This window comes from Tachyglossus aculeatus, chromosome 2, assembly GCF_015852505.1.
Source record: "Tachyglossus aculeatus isolate mTacAcu1 chromosome 2, mTacAcu1.pri, whole genome shotgun sequence".
Classification (NCBI taxonomy): domain Eukaryota; kingdom Metazoa; phylum Chordata; class Mammalia; order Monotremata; family Tachyglossidae; genus Tachyglossus; species Tachyglossus aculeatus.
In genome coordinates this window covers 35936880-35953599 of record NC_052067.1, presented here as the reverse complement: position 1 = coordinate 35953599, position 16720 = coordinate 35936880, and the positions used below count along the sequence as shown (strand labels likewise).

Below are 16720 nucleotides of genomic sequence, written 5' to 3'. Positions count from 1 at the left end.
GTCCTTGCCAAGCGCTTAGTACAGTGCTCTGCTCACAGTAAGTGCTCAATAAATACAATTGAATGAATTTGTTAATGTGCATAAAGCTTTAATTCTATTTGTTCTGACGACTTTGACACCTGTCTCCATATTTTGTTTTGTTGTCTGTCTCCCCCTTCTAGGCTGTGAGCCCGTCTTTGGGTAGGGACTGTCTCTATATGTTGCCAATTTGTACTTCCCAAGCGCTTAGTACAGTGCTCTGCACATAGTAAGTGCTCAATAAATACGATTGATGTAGGGTCCGTCTCTACATGTTGCCAACTTGGACTTCCCAGGCGCTTAGTACAGTGCTCTGCTCACAGTAAGCGCTCAATAAATATGACTAACTGACTGAATGCATGGCTCAGTGGCAACGATCCGGGCTTGGGAGTCAGAGGTCGTGGGTTCTAATCCTACCTCCACCACTTGGCTGCTGGGTGACTTCGGGCAACTCACTTCACTTCTCTGGGCCTCAGTTCCCTCATCTGTAAAATGGGGATGAAGACTGTGAGCCCCATGGGGGACAACTTGCTTACCTTGTATCATCTCCCCCAGTGCTTAGAACAGTGCTTGGCACATAGTAAGCACTTAACAAATGCCATCATTATCATGGACTGTGAACACGCTGTTGGGTAAGAAACGCCTCTATGTGTTGCCGACTTGGCCTTCCCAAGCGCTTAGTACAGTGCTCTGCACACAGTAAGCGCTCAATAAATATGACTGACTGAATGGCTCAGTGGCAAGAACCCGGGCTTGGGAGTCAGAGATCGTGGGTTCTAATCCTGCTTCCACCACTTGGCTGCTGGGTAACTTTGGGCAAGTCCCTTCACTTCTCTGGGCCTCAGTTCCCTCATCTGTAAAATGGGGATGAAGACTGTGAGCCCCACGGGGGACAACCTGCTTACCTTGCATCTCCCCCAGTGCTTAGAACAGTGCTTGGCACATAGTAAGCGCTTAACAAATGCCATCATTACCATGGACTGTGAGCCCGCTCTTCTAGACTGTGAGCCCACTGTTGGGTAGAGACCGTCTCTATATGTTGCCGACTTGTACTTCCCAAGCGCTTAGTACAGTGCTCTGCACACAGTAAGCGCTCAATAAATACGATTGAATGAATGCAGAGCACTGTATTCGTACATATTTATTCTATTTATTTTATTTTGTTAATATGTTTAGTTTTGCTGTCTGTCTCCCCCTTCTAGACTGTGAGCCCACTGTTGGGTAGGGTACATCTCTAGATGTTGCCAACTTGTACTTCCCAAGCGCTTAATACAGTGCTCTGCACAAAGTAAGCGCTCAATAAATACGACTGAATGAATGAATGAATGCATGAATGAATGCATGAATGCAGAACACTGTTTTTGTACCTATTTATTCTATTTATTTTATTGTGTTATGTTTAGTTTTGTTGTCTGTCTCCCCCTTCTAGACTGTGAGCCCGCTGTTGGGTAGGGACCGTCTCTAGATGTTGCCAACTTGGACTTCCCAAGTGCTTAGCACAGTGCTCTGCGCACAGTAAGCACTCAATAAATACGATTGAATGGATGAATACAGAGCACTGTATTCGCACATATTTATTCTATTTATTTTATTAATATGTTTTGTTTTGCTGTCTGTCTCCCCCTTCTAGACTGTGAGCCCGCTGTTGGGTAGGGACCCGGTCTAGATGTTGCCAACCTGTACTTCCCAAGCGCTTAGTACAGTGCTCTGCACACGGTAAGAGCTCAATAAATACGATTGAACGAATGAATGCAGAGCACAGTATTTGTACATATTTGTTCTATTTATTTTATTTTGTTAATATGTTTTGTTTTGTTGTCTGTCTCCCCCTTCTAGACTGTGAGCCTGCTGTTGGGCAGGGACCATCTCTAGATGTTGCCAACTTGGACTTCCCAAGCGCTTAGTACAGTGTTCTGCACACAATAAGCACTCAATAAATACGACTGAATGAATGAATGCAGAGCACAGTATTTGTACCTATTTATTCTATTTATTTTATTTTGTCAATATGTTTAGTTTTGCTGTCTGTCTCCCCCTTCTAGACTGTGAGCCCGCTGTTGGGCAGGGACCGTCTCTATATGTTGCCAATTTGCCCTTCCCAAGCGCTTAGTACAGTGCTCTGCACACAGGAAGCGCTCAATAAGTACGATTGAATGAATGAATGAATGAAAATTACTTTCGGGACGGCCGCGCAGGCGCACAAGGGCAAGGCAGCGCGCGCGCCCGCAGGCGGGGCCCGCCCCTCCCCAACGCCCGTCCAATCAGCTCGCGACCCAAGGAACCCGCCCCATCAGCCCGCCGTCCAATCAGGGCGCGGGGCGGTTGGCATGGCAGCGCGCGAGCGCTATCTAGGCTCGCGACCCAAGGAGCCCGCCCCACCAGTTCGCCGTCCAACCGGCCAATCAGGGCGCGGCGCAGTCGGCGCGCCGTCCAATCAGCGACCGGGAAGGCAGCGCGCCCGTGCTTTCCACGCTCGCGACCCAAGGAGCCCGCCCCATCAGCTCACCGTCCAATCAGGACGCGGGGCGGTCGGTACCTGGCCAATCAGGGCTCGGCGCGGTCGGCGCGCCGTCCAATCAGCGGTCGGGGAGGCAGCGCGCCCGTGCGCTCCACGCTGGCGACCCAAGGAGCCCGCCCCATCATCTCGCCGTCCAATCAGGGCGCGGGCTGGTCGGCAAGGCAACGCGCCCGCGCTCTCCAGGCGAGCCCATGGAGCCCGCCCCATCATCTTCGTATGTTGCCATCTTTTACTTCCCAAGCGTTTAGCACAGGGCTCTGCACACAGTAAGCACTCAATAAATACGACTGAATGGAATGACTGAATCTCGCCGTCCAATGCGCGCCCTCCAATCGGCGGCCGGGAAGACGCGCGGTCTAAGCTCGCGACCCAAGGCACCCGCCCCATCACCTCGCCGTCCAATCGGGGCGCGGGGCGGTGGGTGCGTCCGCCAACCGGCGGCTGGGAATGCAGCACGCGCATGCGCGTTCCACGTTCAAGACCTAAGCGGATCATCTCGCCGGCCAATCAGGGCGCGTCCTGGTCGGCGCGCCGTCCAATCGGCGGCCGGGAAGGCAGCGAGCGCGCGCCGTCCAGGCTCACGGCGCAAGGAGCCCGCCCCATCACCTCGCCGTCCAATCAGGGCGCGCCGACCGGGGCGCGCCGTCCAATCGGCGGCCGGGAAGGCGGTGCGCGGTTGCGACCTAAGGAGCCCGCCCCACCATCATCATCAATCGTATTTATTGAGCGCTTACTATGTGCAGAGCACTGTGCTAAGCGCTTGGGAAGTACAAATTGGCAACATATAGAGACAGTCCCTACCCAACAGTGGGCTTACAGTCTAAAAGGGGGAGACAGAGAACAAAACCATGCTAACAAAATAAAATAAATAGAATAGATATGTCCCCCTCTCCATCCCCCCATCTTACCTCCTTCCCTTTCCCCCAGCACCTGTATATATGTATATATGTTTGTACATATTTATTACTCTATTTATTTATTTATTTTACTTGTACATATCTATTCTATTTATTTTATTTTGTTAGTATGCTTGGTTTTGTTCTCTGTCTCCCCCTTTTAGACTGTGAGCCCACTGCTGGGTAGGGACTGTCTCTATATGTTGCCAACTTGTACTTCCCAAGCGCTTAGTACAGTGCTCTGCACATAGTAAGCGCTCAATAAATACGATTGATGATGATGAAATAGAGTAATAAATATGTACAAACATATAACCAAACATACTAACAAAATAAAATAAATAGAATAGATATGTACAAGTAAAATAAATAGAGTAATAAATATGTACAAACATATATACATATATACAGGTGCTGTGGGGAAAGGAAGGAGGTAAGATGGGGGATGGAAAGGGGGACGAGGGGGGGGAGGAAGGAAGGGGCTCAGTCTGGGAAGGCCTCCTGGAGGAGGTGAGCTCTCAGTAGGGCCAATCAGGGCGCGGGGCGGTCGGCGCGCCGTCCAATCGGCGGTCTGGAAGGCGGCTCTCCCCGTTACATCGCGGTCCAATCAGGGCGCGGGGCGGTGGGCGCGCCGTCCAATCGGCGGCCGTGAAGGCGGGCCGCCCCGTTACATCGCTGGCCAATCCGTGCGGGGCGGTGGGCGCGCCGTCCAATCGGCGGCCGTGAAGGCGGGCCGCCCCGTTACATCGCCGGCCAATCAGGGCGGGGCGGTGGGAGCACCGCCCAATCGACGGCCGTGAAGGCGGGCCGCCTCGTTACATCGCCGGCCAATCCGTGCGGGGCAGTGGGCGCGCCGTCCAATCGACGGCCGTGAAGGCGGGCCGCCTCGTTACATCGCCGGCCAATCCGTGCGGGGCAGTGGTCGCGCCGTCCAATCGGCGGCCGTGAAGGTGTCCCGCCCCGCCCCGCCCCGCCCCTCCCCGTCCCGTCCCCCGGCGGTGGCGTCCCCGGGGGGCCCCGATGGGCACGGCGTCGTCCGTGGGTTTGGGTCTGGGTTTCGGCGGGGCCTGCGACGTGCCGGTGGAGGTGCGGCCCAAGGCCCGGCTGGCGCGGCCCCGGGCCCGGCCCCTGCCCCTGCCCCGGCCCCTGCCCCTGCCCCGGGCCCTGCCCCTGCCCCTGCCCCTGTCTCGGGCCCGGGCCCGGCCCAGCAGCTTCCGGGGTGCGGGGCCCGCGGGGCCCGAGGCGGACGGGGCCCCGGCGCGGCCCGACGGGCCGTGGGGGGCCGGAGCCCTGCCCCCGGGGGACCGGCCCGGAGCGGGGAGGAGCCCCCGACACGCACCAGGACACTCGCCGCAACAACAACGCCTCGACTCACACAACAAGCGCCTCCGCGCAGAGCTGCAGGTCCCGACGCCCCCCCCTTATCCTCCTCTTCCCCCTCCTCCTCCCCCTTCTCCTCCTTCTCTTATCCTCCTCCTTCTCCTCCACATCCTCCGCCTCCTTTTTCTCCTTCTCTTAGCCTCCTCATCCCCCTTCTTCTCCTCCTTCTCATCCTCCTCCTCTTATTCTCCTCCTCCTCCTCTTTCTCATCCCCCTCCTCCTCCTCCTCTTCCTTCTCTTATCCTCCTCCTTCTCCTCCTCCTCCTCCTCATCCCCCTTCTTCTCTTCCTTCTCATCCTCCTCCTACTACTCATTCTCCTCCTTCTTCTCCTCCCCCTCCTCATCCCCCTTCTCCTCCTCTCTTATCCTCCTCCTTCTCCTCCTCCTCCTCCTTCTCTTACCCTCCTCCTCCTCATCCTCCTTTTTCTCCTCCTCCTCCTTCTCTTATTCTCCTCCTCCTCATCTTCCTCCCCCTTCTCCTCCTCCTCCTCCTTATCCTCCTTCCCCTCCTCCTCCTCCCCTCTTCCCTTCCTCCTTCTCCTCCCCTCTCCCCTTCCTCCTCCCCTTCTCCTCAACCTCCTTCTCCTACTCATCCCCCTCCTCATCCTCCTTCTCTTATCCTCCTCCTTCTCTTATCCTCCTCCTTCTTCTCCTCCTCCTCCACATCCTCCTTCTCCTCCTCCTCCTCCACATCCTCCTTCTCCTCCTCCTCCTCTTCCCCCTTCTCTTATCCTCCTACTCCTCCTATCCACCTCCTTCTCCTCCTCCTCATCCTCCTCCTTCTCCTCCTCCTTCTCTTGTCCTCCTCCTCCTCCTTCTGTCCTCCTCCTTCCCTCCTCTTATCCTCCTCCTCCTCCTCCTCCTCTTATCCTCCTCCTCCTCTTCTTCCTTCTGCTCCTCCTCCTTGTCAAGTGCTTACTCTGTGCCGAGCCCTGTGCTAAGCACTGGGGGACATACAGGGTCATCAGGTTGCCCCCCGGGTGGCTCCCAGTCTTCCTCCCCATTTTACAGTTGAGGTCACTGAGGCCCAGAGAATAATCATCATAATGATGGCATTTATGAAGCGCTTACTCTGTGCCAAGCCCTGTGCGAAGCGCTGGGGGACAGGGTCATCAGGTTACCCCCCCAGGGGGCTCCCAGTCTTCATCCCCATTTTATAGTTGAGGTCACTGAGACCCAGAGAATAATCATCATAATGATGGCATTTAATAACGATGGGATTTATTAAGCACTTATTATGTGCAAAGCACTGTTCTAAGTCTGGGGAGGTTACAAGATGATCAGGTTGTCCCACGGGAGGCTCACAGTCTTCATCCCCATTTTACAGATGAGGTCACTGAGGCCCAGAGAATAGTCATAATAATGATGGTATTTAATAATGACAGCATTTATTAAGGGCTTACCATGCGCAAAGCACTGTTCTAAGCGCTGGGGAGGTTACAAGGTGATCAGGTGGTCTCACGGGCTCATGGTCTTAATCCCCGTTTTACAGATGAGGTCACTGAGGCACAGAGAAATGAAGTCACCCAGCTGACATGTGGCAGAGCCGGGATTTGAACCCATGACCTCTGGCTCCAAAGCCCATGCTCTTTCCACTGAGCCACGCTGCTTCTTTTCATATAGCTCTAATTCTATTTATTCTAACGGTTTTGACCCGTCACCACTTGTCAGGTTTTGTTGTCCGTCTCCCCCTTCTAGACTGGGAGCCCGTTGTGGGGTTGGGACCGTCTCCAGATGTTGCCAACTTGTCCTCTTCCAAGCGCTTAGGACAGTGCTCTGCACACAGTCAGCGCTCAATAAATACGATTGAATGAATAAAACAAACATGGTTTTATCTCCAAGTTAATGCATCTTTCCAAAATGAAGGAGAAGTTGAATTTCTCCTACAGTTTGAGTTTGTTTTTTGCCTGACTTGCGTGAATGATTAGTTACAAAACAGGCAATACCGCCAATGTTCCTTTTCCATCAGAAGAATAACAAGCTAACCCATTTTAGGCACTGCAGAAAACGTATCAGAAGATACTGCGAGAGAAAGAAAGTGCAGTGGAAGCCAAATATCAAGCAATGGAGAGGGCAGCGACCTTTGAACAAGACAGAGACAAAGTCAAAAGGCAGTTTAAGGTAAGTTTTAAAACAAGTTTATCTTCCCAAGTAACGTGAGCTATGAGTTTAGTTTTTTAAAGTCACCGTGGTACCCGGATGCAAAGCAGGAATATGAAGATACTTTGAGTCGCTCTTTCCATTCAATTCAACGCCGTGCAGACCCATCAGAGTATATACAGATTATGGCTGCAGGGAGCAAACGTTTTTTTGCCAGGAATTTTCTGTGAGGAAATTGATATTTTTAATTCACATCTCCAGAGTCTCAAGCTAACAGCAGAGATTTCCTCAAGCAAACAAGACTTCTTAGAGTCATTTATACTCTTTATTTTGTCTCTTTTTAATTCACATCTCCATCGGACGGTACTAACTTGAGTCTCAAGCTAACAGCAGAGATTTCCTCAAGCAAACAAGACTTCTTAGAGTCATTTATACTCTTTATTTTGTCTCTTTTTAATTCACATCTCCATAGGACGGTACTAACTTGAGTCTCAAGCTAACCGCAGAGATTTCCTCAAGCAAACAAGACTTCTTAGAGTCATTTATACTCTTTATTTTGTCTCTTTTTAATTCACATCTCCATAGGACGGTACTAACTTGAGTCTCAAGCTAACCGCAGAGATTTCCTCAAGCAAACAAGACTTCTTAGAGTCATTTATACTCTTTATTTTGTCTCTTTTTAATTCACATCTCCATAGGACGGTACTAACTTGAGTCTCAAGCTAACAGCAGAGATTTCCTCAAGCAAACAAGACTTTTTAGAGTCATTTATACTCTTTATTTTGTCTCTTTTTAATTCACATCTCCATAGGACGGTACTAACTTGAGTCTCAAGCTAACAGCAGAGATTTCCTCAAGCAAACAAGACTTTTTAGAGTCATTTACACTCTTATTTTGTCTCCGAGGAAAGCCCGGTGTCAACACCTCTATCTGTCAGAGAACTTTTCAGGTTCCTACTTAAAGCCCTCTTTCCATCACCTCACCGCAACTGTTTTATGGGCGGCCTCAGGGCCATCTTCCCCTATCAACTAGGCGGGACTGGACTGATTCACCCGTGAGCCCTGGGACTTTTCAACATTTTGGGGAGCCTCACGTGATGCGTCGCACCATTAGATTATGCTACGCGAGGCATGTGACCCACTCTGAACCCCACTGCCAGGAATTTAGACTGAGAGCCCACTGGTGGGTAGGGACTGTCTCTATATGTTGCCAACTTGTACTTCCCAAGCGCTTAGTACGGCGCTCTGCACACAGTAAGCGCTCAATAAATACGATTGATGATGAATTACGATGGGGGTTAGATTAGATTTCGTATTTATTGAGCGCTTACTATGTGCAGAGCACTGTACTAAGCGCTTGGGAAGTACAAATTGGCAACACATAGAGACAGTCCCTACCCAACAGTGGGCTCACAGTCTAAAAGGGGGAGACAGAGAACAGAACCAAACATACCAACAAAATAAAATAAATAGGATAGAAATGTACAAGTAAAATAAATAAATAAATATAGAGTAATAAATATGTACAACCACATATACATATATACAGGTGCTGTGGGGAAGGGAAGGAGGTAAGATGGGGGGATGGAGAGGGGGACGAGGGGGAGAGGAAGGAAGGGGCTCAATCAATCAATCAATCGTATTTATTGAGCGCTTACTATGTGCAGAGCACATAGTACTCTGGGTTGAATCGCAGTGAGAAGGGAATGGTACTGGTATACGGTATTTGATCCATACCCAAGGCCCCTGAACTTCAGCCCCTAAAGTCTCTGCAGTCCATCAGCCCTGCAGGTTCGGGAGCTCAGAATCATTATCGTCCCGGGGCGCAAAAAAACCCCACCCCGATGTGCTAAAAAAAAATCCAAAACCCGACAACGAGCAGCCATTAGGAAAGCATGAACAAAGATGAAGCCTTACGCTTTCTCACGGCCTAATACACCCTGGCAAGCTTGATTTTATTATCCACGTGGGCATTCTCTAGGTTGGCAGGCGAAAACCTCAGACTCCTTTCATTGTAGGACAACCTGAAGACATCAGGAGTTGTTGGTAACACCTCCCTCCCGGAGACTTGTGACCGTCGTTGCGAGTGGCCTTGGAACAAGAATGATGAGGAGCCCCTGGGTTAGATTTCCTAGGGCTCCAAGACTGATTTTCCTAGAATCTGTTTGGGAGATGGGAGTTAATGAGGGAAGTGGTGATGTCACCTTCTCTAAAAGCCTCATCTATCTGGTTTTGCGTCAGACTGAAAATCAGGGAGGTTGGACTAGGTGATCTCGTACAGTGCTTTCCAACCACAGGATTCAGTAATTTTTTTTCTTAGCCGCCGTCAATGCTATAGGAGTTGAGCAGGTTCAAAATAGCATTTTTTAATTTATTCAGTCATATTTATTGAATACTGTCTGTGTAGAGAATTCTTCAAAGTGCCTGGGAGAGTACAATATAACAAAAAACAGGCATGTTGGGGTTTTTTAGTGGCTAGCCCAAGCCTCCTAAGCGGGAGCTACAGTTCAGGAATTCTCCTGGTGCTGAAGGGTAGCCTTCCTCCTCTGTAGTTCAACATGGAACGAGTCGTGGGAGAGTGTTAAGTACTTTTGGTCGTGGAGTAGAAACACTGGTTTGCACGTGCTCAGATGTAGTGTGAACTACATCTCTCAACCTTCATTCTAATTTCTTGTTCCTCCTCCCTCTCTCCACATGCCCCTTCTCCAATTCCACATATGTCCTCTCCAGCTCTCACAGACCAGCTGAAGCTCATTACTGGAGCTGTGCATCAGAGCCTTTCACTCCTTACGTCCCTACTCCTCAAAATGCAGCCGGCGGTTGCAATGGATAGCAGGAAAAAAAAAAAGTGTGGCTATCTGTGTCTGGAGCCAGAAATACAGAGGTTAGAGTTAGGAATACGGTGCATTTCCCCCCATCACCCCCAATTTGCAGGAAGTCAGTGAAAGCAGTAATTGCCGGGAATGTTTGGGAATTGCAGAGGATTTCCATGGTTCTGCCCTATTCCTTGCCCCCTCCTCCCTCTGTCAACCCGGGTTCTCTTGGCTGCCTGGAATTCCCTTAAGGCGTATACTCAGTCGTTGGAACCGGAAAGGATCTTGAGTTCTTGGGATGTATTTTGAGGCCATAGTGCTTCAGAAAAATGAGGTGAAGGAAAAACGTATGCAAGTTAAAAGGAGGAAAAAAAAAACCCAAACCACCTCTAAAAATTATGTATTTGTAATGGTTAACTTTGGGTTTGGCTTCTGATCATTCTTGACATGCTTTTTAATAAACTTTTGTGTTATTGAATTATTCTTTTGTGGCAACACCAACACCAGTCGACTGACTGCAGATGGCTGATAATTCTTGACATGCTTTTTAAGAAACTTTTGTGTTACTGAATTATTCTTTCGTGACAACACCAACACCAATGGATTGACTACAGGTGGCTGATAATTCTTGACATGCTTTTTAATAAACTTTTGTGTTACTGAATTATTCTTATGTGACAACGCTAACCCCAGTCGATTGACTACAGATGTCTGGTTTTGTTTAGTCGCAGGTATTTAAAATCAATAATGGGCTCTCTCTCCACTGCTTCAGTGCCATTAAATAGTGTCATAGTTCCCTAAAGAGTTATTATTTTCTAAGCATCTAACTGAAGAACTAATTTACACATTGGGGAGAATCTCTCTCATTCCTAAAACAATGTAGTGGCTGATTTTTTTTTAAAAAAGAGGAAAACTAGTAGAACAGTAACTAATACATTTAAACATTTTGGATCCTGTTTCCAAATGCAAAAGATTTAGGGAGTGTAATTTTCAATGGTGGAAAAAATTAGACTTAATTAAAAATGTTTTCTCTTAAAGATTTTTAGGGAAACTAAGGAAAATGAGATTCAGGATTTATTAAGGGCCAAGAGAGACCTAGAGAGAAAACTTCAGAGGCTGCAGTCCCAAGGTATTCAAGTGTTTGATTCCCAAGAGTCTGATTCAGATGATAACTGCACAGATATCACTGGTAAGAATTTTATGCACCACTGACCATTTTCTGCAAATCTCTATGATCGTTAAAAGACACGGTTCCTGTTTTAGCCATAAAAAGCAACTGGAAAAATCATGTAAACCTGTTAGAGGCGTAAAAATCTTTTTAAATCTGTGTAAAACAGCTTGTAAACTAAGGGTTTCTAAAACTTCCATCATCATTAATGGTATTTATTGAGGCTTACTGTGTTCAGAGCACTGTATTGAGTGCTTAGGAGAGGATAGTACAACAGAGTTGGTAGACACATTCCCTTCCCACCGTGAGCTTCTTGTCTTCATCATTAATGGTATTTATTGAGGTTTATTTATTAATGATATTTATTGCTCTGTGTTCAGAGCACTGTATTAAGTGCTTAAGGGAGGATAGTACAACAGAGTTGGTAGACACACTCCCTTCCCACCGTGAGTTTCCTGTCTTCCATTAGTAGTGCGATAGTTCTATTGGTATTCATGATATTAAAAATTATGAAGAAACCCTAGAGGAGTTCTCATTCCATCCTCATTCTTCCTGCTTTTAGTCTTATCCTTGGTTTCCTTTCCTCTGATTTGCTCCCTTATCCCTGCTCTAGAAACTATTTTCCAAATCGATGGGTTCTATCAAATCGTTCTTCATGGTATTCCAACCTTTCTCGTCCTCATCCATGGTATTTACTGAGCGGGCACCCTGTGCAGAGCACCGCGCTTTGGGGGGGAGTACATCGCAATAGAATTGGTTCCCTGCCCATAAGGAGCTTACTAAAGTCTAGAGGGGGAGACAGACATTTAAATAAATCACGGAGAAGTACGTAGGTGCCGCGAGGGAGAGGATGGGTGGAATATCAAGGGCTTAAAGGGACCAGATTCAAGTGCAAGAGCAGCACAAGAGCTGTGCAATATACAGATACTAGAAGCTTCTTGAATCGTTCTTCAGTGGACATTATATCAGAGAATTAGAGAGCATTCAAATGGTTTCATTCTGATTTGTCATTTGTCCCTGGCCTGACAGAAGAGCCTTCTGAGAGCTCACCTCCTCCAGGAGGCCTTCCCAGACTGAGCCCCCTTTTTCCTCTCCTCCTCTCCATCCCCCCGTCCTACCTCCTTCCCCTCCCCACAGCACCTGTACAAATGTTTGTACAGATTTATTACTCTATTTGACTTGTACATATTTACTATTCTATTTATTTTGTTAATGATGTGCATCTTGCTTTATTTCTATTTATTTTGCTGACTTGACACCTGTCCACGTGTTTTGTTTTGTTGTCTGTCTCCCCCTTCTAGACTGTGAGCCCACTGTTGGGGAGGGACCGTCTCTATACGTTGCCAATGCGTTGTAGTTCCCAAGCGCTTAGTACAGTGCTCTGCCCACAGTAAGCGCTCAGTAAATACAAATGAATGAATGAAAGTGAGAGGCTGAGGGAGGCCGTTTGTAGTCTCTGCTCTAAGCAGGACCTGGAAGCTGGCTGGGCAGGGTTGAGTCATCATCATCATCAATCGTATTTATTGAGCGCTTACTGTGTGCAGAGCACTGTACTAAGCGCTTGGGAAGTCCAAGTTGGCAACATATAGAGACAGTCCCTACCCAGCAGTGGGCTCACAGTCTAAAAGGTTGAGTGTAGCTCTTAGTTTCCATTTTCCTATTCAAGGGATGTCAGCAAATGGATAGTCACAATATAAGCAACCTGACTGCCATCCTTATTAAAAACTGTACAATACAAAAAGGAATTGTGTATTTTTAAAGATTTGGGGGAATATTTAAGGCGGGTCAACCTCTCTGTGCCTCAGTATTCTAGTTTTATTGTAATATTAGGAATGTTACGAAGAATATCAAGAAAATGTCCCTCCTACACAGACTGTAAGCCCCATTGGGACAGGGCCTGTGTCCAACCTGATTAACTCGTATCTACCCCAGGGCTTAGAACAGTGCTTGGCACATAGTAAGGACTTAACAAGCGTGATATATCTGAATCCAGATTTATTTGAACCGACACTCTTACCTTGAAATTGTATAAATAATCTCTTCAGTTGGAAGCAGCTTTATGATCTTGGTAGGGGGTGGAAACTTCTCCCTCTGGAAATACTTTTTTTCTTATGCCTTACCATTCATTTCTTTTCCTTTGTCATCCAACACTTAGTACAGTGCCTCTAACATAGTAAGAGCTTGAGATACCATAATTATTATTATCATTTTAAATTGTGAATGAATGTGAATGGGGTGGTGATTAAAATGAGGATTGATTTGGCCTAGTTTTAAGTTGGTAGGGAATCAACCAGTAGTATTTACTGTGCACTTCCTATGTGCAGAGCACTGTACTAAGCGCTTGGGAGAGTACAATATAATCAAGTTATATTGATTATATAACAGGAGGCCTTCCCAGACTGAGCCCCTTCCTTCCTCTCCCCCTTGTCCCCCTCTCCATCCCCCCATCTTACCTCCTTCCCTTCCCCACAGCACCTGTATATATGTATATATGTTTGTACATATTTTTTTACTCTATTTATTTTATTTGTACATATCTATTCTATTTATTTTATTTTGTTAGTATGTTTGGTTTTGTTCTCTGTCTCCCCCTTTTAGACTGTGAGCCCACTGTTGCCAATTTGTACTTCCCAAGTGCTTAGTACAGTGCTCTGCACATAGTAAGCGCTCAATAAATACGATTGATGATGATGAAGTTAGTAAAACAGTGCCACTTTTACTGATAGCTTTCAAATTAATCTGAATTCTTGTCACTATTTTGGTTGGGATGTTTTCTTGATGTTGTCTTTAGTTACGGACCAATTAATACAGTTCTTGGGCATCATTCCTAAATTCTGACCAAGGTTTTCTGAGAGGCAAAAGAAATAATGTGTCACCGTCAGATGTGTCTAGGTGGTGGTTAGTTGGTGCCCAGTCATATTAATACTGGCTTTTTGGTAGTCATGTAGTAGATAGAAAATATTTTATTGAATGCACAAAGCCAAAAACCTGAAGTTAGCAGGGAAGCTGGAGTTGCAGAGTTTATAGTAAATGACAGGGAACGTGGCTATGCCAACTTGTACTTCCCAAGCGCTTAGTACAGTGCTTTGCACACAGTAAGTGCTCAATATAAATACAATTGAATGAATGAATTAACTCTGTCGTACTCTCCCAACCACTTAGTAGAGTGATCTGCACACAGGAAATGCTCAATACCATTGATAGATTGATTGCACGGTGTAAGTTTGTGTATTTTCACTGGAAGAAAATATTCTTTTCTTCTTCCTCAAAGCTACTGAAACTCAGTGTGGATATTGGACTGGAGGAGCCTTGGGAAGTGAGCCTTCAATGGGCAGCCTGATGCACCTTCAGCAGTCTTACAGAGGACCTGAATTTGCCCACAGTTCTATAGATGTGGAGGGACCATTTGCAAATGTTACTAGAGGTAAGGAAAACCATATTTCTGTTAAATTGTCGTAGCAACGGGTAATCCTATATCGTAATCTCAGTTTACTGGATGTGGTTCATCCGTGTTCCAGTTTAACTGTGCCTACGTCGTCATCTCAGTTTACTGGATGTGGTTCATCTGTATTCCAGTTTAACTGTGCCCTTCCCGCTGCCGGGGTAGAAAGATGGTGCAGCGGTGTGCTGCAACCCCAGGTTTCTGGCTTCCATCACAAAAATCATGGGGTTGATTGGGGCTAACATGGTACAAGTAAAAAAACAAAAAACCTCTTGGTTTGGAAGTGCTGCCCAAAGAGCTGCTATAGCGGAGGACCTGAATGTCTGAATTTCCAACATTTACAGTGAGGATATTCCAAGCCCTGATCAACCCTGTGATCCTCACTGTGAATCAGGGAGAGTTTGGAATTTCTTTGAGTCAGTAGTGAGCTCAGAGGTGTCCCGAGGTGGGTCTGGTGAGGGTGCTGGACGACTCCTGGGCTATTTGACTCCCTCATTCACCTTTGGGGCTCTGGACTCTTCGACTGTGAGCCCACTGTTGGGTAGGGACTGTCTCTATATGTTGCCAACTTGTACTTCCCAAGCACTTAGTACAGTGCTCTGCACACAGTAAGCGCTCAATAAATACGATTGATTGATTGATTGGGCAGCGGAGATTTCTCTTCTCTCCTTCCCCGCCCCCACATTGGCTTCCACCATTCTTAAATTATACCATTCCTAGCCTGGGTTGAGCGGTATCACCATCCAAGTCAATCATAATGATAATAATGATGACGATGGCATTTATTCATTCATTCATTCAATCGTATTTATTGAGCGCTTACTGTGTGCAGAGCACTGTACTAAGCGCTTGGGAAGTACAAGCTGGCAACATAGAGAGACGGTCCCTACCCAACAGTGGGCTCGCAGTCTAGAAGGGGGAGACAGAGAACAAAACAAAGCGTATTAACAAAATAAAATAAATAGAATAAATATGTACAAATAAAATAAATAGAGTAATAAATACATACAAACATATATACAGGTTCTGTGGGGAGGGGAAGGAGGGAAGGCGCTTACTATGTGCAGAGCACTGTTCTAAGCGCTGGGGAGGTTACAAGGTGATCAGGTTGTTCCACCGGGGGCTCACAGTCTTAATCCCCATTTTACAGGTGAGGAAACTGAGGCCCAGAGAAGTTGTGACTTGCCCAAAGCCACACAGCTGACAATTGGCGGAGCCGGGGTTTGAACCCATGATCTCTGACTCCAAAGCCCGGGCTCTTTCCACTGAGCCACGCTGCTTCACTCTTAGCAACGAATATGCAATATACAACAAACATGGCAATCATAGCAACAAATATGAGCTAGTATGCATAAAAATACACTGATTTCTGTAGAGTCTCATTGTAAGATTAATGTGAAATATTTCCTGTAGTGACCTTAGGCGAAGGACTAAGATAAAGTGATATTTTCTTTTGTTTGCAGATGACTGGGATGCAGCCGTCGCTAGTTTATTGCAGGTTACTCCGTTGTTTTCAACAAATATGAGCTACTATGCATAAAAATACACTGATTTCTGTAGAGTCTCATTGTAAGATTAGTGTGAAATATTTCTTGTAATTACCTTAGGCGAAGGACTAGGATAAAGTGATATTTTCTTTTGCTTGCAGATGACTGGGATGCAGCCGTAGCTAGTTTATTGCAGGTTACTCCCTTGTTTTCAACAAGTATGAGCTACTATGCATAAAAATACACTGATTTCTGTAGAGTCTCATTGTAAGATTAGTGTGAAATATTTCTTGTAGTGACCTTAGGCGAAGGACTAAGATAAAGTGATATTTTCTTCTGTTTGCAGATGACTGGGATGCAGCCGTAGCTAGTTTATTGCAGGTTACTCCGTTGTTTTCACATTCTCTTTGGAGTAACGCAGTCAGGTGCTATCTCATCAGGACAGATGAAACACAACCTGAAGTGGACATTTTTCTTAAGGTGAGACCATTAGAAAAGCTATACTCACTGATATAGAGTATATATCACTGATATAGAATCCATCATTTCATTTTCTCCTCTGAATCAATCAATCAGTCGTATTTATTGAGTGCTTACTGTGTGCAGAGCACTGTAGTAAGCACTTGGGAAGTGCAAGTTGGCAACATAACCAAGTAAGGGTTCTCGAAAGAGTTATATAAATGCCTTCTTGGGATTCAGAGGAAAGAATTAGCCATCAGCCAGATTTATTGAGCACTTACTGTGTGCAGAGCACTGTTCTAAGCAGTTAGGAGGGCATGATACGACCGAGTTGGCAGACATGATCCCTGCCCACAACGAACCAACAGTCTAGACAGATATTAATAAAAATGAATAATAATAATAAAAAATGAATAGCAGACATCTACTTTATTCAGGGA

At 46.8% G+C, this 16720-nt stretch overlaps 1 protein-coding gene across 1 annotated transcript in view; it reads left to right on the top strand.

The window, feature by feature from the left end:
• Nucleotides 1-2996: 2996 nt before the first annotated feature.
• The window catches only part of NPHP3 (nephrocystin 3), a 49135-nt gene continuing 35411 nt past the window's right edge, over nucleotides 2997-16720 (top strand). The window contains exons 1-8 of the mRNA XM_038761484.1: nucleotides 2997-3204; nucleotides 4087-4202; nucleotides 4278-4474; nucleotides 4641-4836; nucleotides 6808-6933; nucleotides 10763-10913; nucleotides 14164-14316; nucleotides 16168-16301. Of these exons, the coding sequence (XP_038617412.1) occupies nucleotides 2997-3204; nucleotides 4087-4202; nucleotides 4278-4474; nucleotides 4641-4836; nucleotides 6808-6933; nucleotides 10763-10913; nucleotides 14164-14316; nucleotides 16168-16301 (1281 nt within the window). The remainder of the gene's footprint in view (nucleotides 3205-4086; nucleotides 4203-4277; nucleotides 4475-4640; nucleotides 4837-6807; nucleotides 6934-10762; nucleotides 10914-14163; nucleotides 14317-16167; nucleotides 16302-16720) is intronic.